A 6,000-nucleotide genomic window follows, 5' to 3' on the forward strand; every position below is an offset into this window, starting at 1 on the left:
TTTTATTGTGTTTGTCAATGAGTGTGATGTCTGGTCTGTTGTGGTAAATTGTTTTATCTGTGATTATGGCTCTGTCGTAGTACATTTTGTGCGTGTTGTTTTCCAATACTGTCTGTGGAATGTATTTGTAGTATGGCTCGTGGATGTCTACTAATTTGTGTTTCTTTACAAGCTCTTGGTGTATTATATTTGCTACTTGATTATGTCTGTGTAGATAATCTGTCTGTGCCAAGAGCTTGCAACCAGAAGTGATGTGTTGTATAGTTTCTGGCATGACATGACATTTTCTGCATGTGTCATTTATGAGTGTTGTATCCTTGAGTATGTGTTTTCTGTAGTTTTTAGTATTTATGACCTGATCCTGTATGGCGATCATGAATCCTTCCGTCTCCCCAAAGAGGCATCCCCGAGCTAACCAGCTGTTTGACGCAGTTTTGTCAACAAAATCCTGGGCCAGATCATAAGGATGCCTGCCATGGAGTGCCTTTCGAGCCCACGATTGCTTAATGGTGTCTGTGCTTTTTATATGTTGCGTTGTGTCCATATGATGTGAGTGTAAGTTTAATGGTGTGTTATTTGAGTCTGCTAGAGTTACTGCTTTATGTAATTGTGATGTTTTTTGTTTTTTGTAGAAAAACTCTCGCAGTGACTGTATTTGTTTGTAGTGAAGGTTAACTATGTCAATCAGGCCACGTCCGCCATCTTTATGTGGAAGGGTTAATCTTTCTGTGGCAGATTTAGGATGATGTTGTTTATGCTTAGTAAGTGTTGTTCTTGTTTTCCTTTGGAGTTGCTCGAGATCTGTGTGAGTCCAATGTATAACTCCAAAAGAATATGTAAGTACTGGAATGACATATGTGTTTATTGCTTTGACTGTATGTTTTGCATTTAACTGTGTTCTGAGAATAGCATTTAACCTACTTTGGTATTCTTTAATTAATCTTTGCTTTATTTGTGTATGTTCTGTTAGTTTGGCCTGTTGGAATCCTAAATACTTGTAGAACTCGCCCTCTTCCATGGATTCAATAACGTCTCCATTTCCGAGCGCAAAATCTTCTTTCTTCAGGATTCCTTTTTCTATGTGAAGTGTTTTGCATTTATCTAGGCCAAATTCCATTTGTATGTCCTTGGTGTATGAATGTGTGATTTGTAGGAGTTGATAAAGTTGTTTTTGTGTGGATGCATAAAGTTTTATGTCATCTATGTACATGAGATGTGACAGTGTAAACTGTGTTGTTTTTTCATGTCTGATATTGTAACCATATTGTGTGTTGTTTAACATGTTGGATAATGGGTTCAGGGCTAAGCAGAACCAGAGAGGACTCAAGGAATCTCCTTGAAAAATTCCTCGCCTAATAAAATTTGGTTTGTTTGTATGGAAGTGTTACTAACCCTGAGATGTAGTGTTGTTCTCCAGTGCTGCATAGTGTTTTGAAAGAATGCAATGAGTGATGGATGTATTTTGTACATGTGTAGAATATGTAGCAGCCAACTGTGTGGAATGCTGTCGAATGCTTTTCTGTAGTCTATATATGCCATGTGTATGTTTCTGTGTTGTTTGTGTGCTTGCCGTAGAATGACTGAATCTATGAGTAACTGTTCTTTGCATCCCCTGTGATTTCTACGGCAACCTTTTTGCTGTTCCGTTAGAATGTCGTGTTCTTCAATATATTTGTATATTTTGTTTGCGATACAGGATGTCAATAATTTGTACAGTGTTGGAAGACATGTAATTGGTCTGTATTGTGTGGGGTCTGTGGTATTGTTGTTTTTAGGTTTCATGTAGGTGATGCCCTGAGTAAGAAAATTTGGCATGTCCTGTGGATTGATGATGATGTGTGTTAGGTGTTTAGCTAGTTCCTGGTGCAGTGATGTAAACTTTTTGTACCAGAAATTGTGAATGTTGTCTACACCAGGTGTCTTCCAGTTGTGTGCTCTGTTAACAGTGTATTGGAAATCATGTATGTTTATTTCAGCACAGGGCATAGTTGGTATGTTGTGCAAGTTTCTGTTCTCCTCCTCGATCCAGCCTGCATCAGCATTGTGCGTGACAGCACTGGACCAAAGAGAAGACCAATATGTTGTGAGTTCTTCTTCTGTTGGTGTGTCACTGTGCTGTGTATCAGTGTTTGCTTTGTTATTAATTTGTCTGTAAAAGAGTTTTTCATTGTTTGTAAATAATTTATTTTGTTGTTTTCGTAGTGTACATGTTTTGTATCGTTTGAGTCTACGTGCTTTGGCAGCAAGTTTTTGTTTTAGTGTATCAATGTATTCTGTAATGTGTGTGTTGTGATGTTCATGTTTTGTGTGTGTTTTTATTTTCTTGAAAATGTTTTTGAGCTGTTTCCTTAATTTGGGTGTTATGTTGCTTTTAGCGTATTGTGTCAGCCTGCCTAATTGCTGTCTAAAGTCATTTATTTGTATTTCTATTCTTCTCTGCCAGGCAGGCTTGTGATAGAATTTTGTTTTCTGTGTGTTTGTCTGTGATTGTACTTTCAGTCCATGGTGTGTCACTACTGTGACTGCCCCAGCGTAAACTAATGTATGAATGTCTGCGAGTGTAGAAATTGAATGAATGTAGTGTGGTAGTAAGTGAGTGTTTACGTAATTTAGTGTTTTTCCTACTTCCTTTGACGTGTTGATTTTTGGAATTTGTGGTCGTTGTGTGGGATCTGTGCCTGTATATTTAGTGAGTGTTTCCTGAAATATAAGTGAGAGCGTATTAACTAAATCCATGTCTATGTTATCAGTGATGGATGAGGAAGTGTCTGTAGTATCATTAGTGGTAATTGTTGTATGTGTGTTATTATCAATGCTTGTTGCTGGATTATCCTGACAGGTTACATGATCTTCATTAATGTTAGATGTTTCTGTCTGTTGATGTATTTGATCAGCAACCTGTTGTTTGATAAGTTCAAGTGTTGTTTGTGGAATAAGGTTGTTGTGTATAATTGTTCTTTTTTGATCAACAAACCTTTGTTCAGTGACAGTGAGGTGAGGATATTGTTGTGTGAATTTATGGTGTAGTTGTTGTCTGTATGCTGTCGTGTTTGTTTCGAGTTTTGTGATAATGTAATAATTACGGATGATAAACTCGTTCATTTCTACTGTCCATTTCATCCGTTGGTGTGGTTTTCCAGCCTTTGTGGTATGTGGATGCATTGCCACAGAAACACCAAGGCTGGGTTGATTCCTCACATCTGTTGAGGGCATTGCAGTAGCCATGCTTGGGCCGGTGCTGCTTTCGCCACCGGTAACCAAGGGAGACTGTGGCCTATTTTTCGAACGTGAGCCTCTGCCTAACCCACGAACGCGGATCTTGTTAACCTGGGCGACGTCCGAGCCGGTATCACATTTAGATCTGGTTACTACCATGATATATATCTCCACAGAATGTGGGTGTGTGGTCACTCTTAGCTTCATTTCTCCCCATAGACCTTACTGGCATGGGTGTCCCTACCAGGAGCTTGTGCTCCAGCCTGCATTGCCCTATGGATCAGTAAAATTACTGGGCTCTCCCACCACGACCAGGTGGTGACCACAGGAGAGTTATTATTATTATTATTATTATTATTGTGTATGTGAGAGTCTTGTGACTGGGTTTTCACTTGTTTGAGAGACTAATCACATGGAATGACCAAGTTTTCCTTCTGACACCACCTAGGTTGTGAGTATCTGCATGGAGACTTAGAGCTAAAGGTTGTAGCACCAGTAATGCTTTTGCAAAATTTGGACCCACTAGAGTTATGCCATTGGACAAGAATGATCTTTTATCTTTGTCCTGCGAGCCTGAACAATTTTTTGGTTTTTGCAGTTTCATTATTATAAATACTCTGGTCAATAAATGCATATTTTAGTTACTAGGACTATTGTTTATATCATCCTCTCTTCACCCCTCAAAAACCCAAGCAATGTCAGGCACACATTGCTAGTATGTTATATATTAATTTATTTTCAAGCACACTTATATTTAATTAAATTACATTACTGAATAAATTTCTTTGATAATTCTGTGATTTTCAATATTTAGCTTTTTATATTCTTATTTTAAGTGAAATATTTTCTAAAGAAAACAAAAGAGAGAGAGAGAAATTGATCTAAATTAAACTCCTGAATTAATCAATGTACAGTACTTACAACCCAGTTAATCTTTGGAAAGTGGAATATTCCACTTTCATCTGTGCATGCCTCTGTTCCTCTAGTTTCCTCAGTAGGTCTCTATGGACTTCAGGGTTCTGTGTGTTAAAGTAAATTGAGAACCACTAGTCATTACATATGGACATTTATTTTTAAATTGTCTGAAAAAATATGTTGGTCTAGATTGAAATTTTGATAGTTTTTCACTATTTATTATTGTTATTTTATAAATTTTTGACGTTCTTGTTCTACTTAATTCAAATAATATACTACAGCTTATATTTTTATGAAATAAGTATCTAATATACTACCATATCTTGATGTTATTTCATTTAAAAATATGTCAGTTATAAAAGAATAATTGTTTTGATTCATTTTTGTAGATACTTACATGTTAATAGTAGAGCATGGCCAAAAAACTATATAATTGAAGATCCATTACAACCACCCCCTATTGCTCAAGAAATTGAAATAAGAGTAATTGATTTAATGACTTTTCAAGAACAGGAAATGACTTATCATTCACATCGAGCATACACTTCTGAAGAAGAAATTTTCTTTATATTTTTGGACGTTTGCAAACAATACATTGCAAGGTAAATTAATGAATATTTTAATTCTTCATACCTCTGTCCTTAAATATTTCAATTTTTGTTTATATGTAAATTTTGTTTATATGTAAATTATCCATGTAAATTTTGTTAATAAATAGGAATTATTATACCTGTGTAGTTTTCCTGTTTTTGCTAATTTGAAACTATGTCAGTATAATAATTCCCATTTATAAACAAGGTCTACATGAATAATATATAAACAAAAATAATGAATATTTTCACTGCATTGATGGTGTTTTTTATTATTAATTTGTTTTATTTTTTTTTAGTGGTGCCGAAGATAAACATGCATACTTATGGGACCGATATTATGGAATGTGTATTGGTAAACTACCACATTTAGGTATAGTGAACTCTGTTGCGTTTAATCCTCAGAATCCAGAAATGCTAGTAACTGCCAGTGATGATTTCACTCTTAAAGTATGGCGATCAAAGAATCAAATAAACAAACTTGGAATAAGCTGCTTCCTTGATAGATGAAAATAAATATTATGTATACATATGTAAATATATTGTAAAATTCTAAATGACTAATAATTTAAATCATAAAAAAATATAGGATTAAATTTCTTCCTATATTATATATATATATAGATGCTGATCTATTTTCATGCTAACAAAATAAATAATATATATATTGTATTTTACAATATTTTTAATAAGAATGTTAATTTCTAATATTGATAATTTTATTTACACTCTGTATAGATTTTATAGGTAAGTTTATTATAATTTTAATTAATTTAAATTTGGCTTGATGTTTTTAAAAGTTTATTCATTTCAAAATGTTATAGATTAGACAAGACATGATAAGATGATCTTAATTTAAAAATATTTTTTAAAATTTTTGAAACATTTAATTTTAAATGTTTAAATCTTATTAAATTTTCCTCTCAAAAGTAACAAATATAAAAATTGCAATTATTGTTGATCTTGGTTTTAAATAGCAATAATTTTTATTAAATAATATTTTTAAAAGTTATAATGAATTTTAAACATTTACATCTTCAACTATAAATGTGGAATTGTATAACAGTATTTCTAAAATTTGTTATTTAATGATTTATTTAAGACGAATTGTAATTGTATCATATACATAAAAATAATTTATAATTCCATATTTTTCATCCATATTTTCATTTTCTTCCTTCAGTTTTTGCAATTATATGGTGAAATCTTGGAGAGTAATATGAAAATAAAATGTAATAAAAATATTTTTTTAATATTATTATTATTTATACATCTCCAC

The 6,000-nt window shown here is 33.2% G+C and overlaps 1 protein-coding gene across 1 annotated transcript in view; it reads left to right on the forward strand.

Moving 5' to 3' along the window:
- Positions 1 to 5,575, forward strand: part of Fbw5 (F-box and WD repeat domain containing 5) — a 29,207-nt gene extending 23,632 nt beyond the window's left edge. The window contains exons 6-7 of the mRNA XM_067283823.1: positions 4,521 to 4,733; positions 5,021 to 5,575. Coding sequence (XP_067139924.1) covers positions 4,521 to 4,733; positions 5,021 to 5,231 — 424 coding nt within the window. The 3' untranslated portion in view covers positions 5,232 to 5,575. The remainder of the gene's footprint in view (positions 1 to 4,520; positions 4,734 to 5,020) is intronic.
- The last annotated feature ends 425 nt before the right edge of the window (positions 5,576 to 6,000 follow it).

This window comes from Centruroides vittatus, unplaced genomic scaffold (assembly GCF_030686945.1).
Source record: "Centruroides vittatus isolate TY-2023 unplaced genomic scaffold, ASM3068694v2 scaffold_1015, whole genome shotgun sequence".
NCBI lineage: Eukaryota > Metazoa > Arthropoda > Arachnida > Scorpiones > Buthidae > Centruroides > Centruroides vittatus.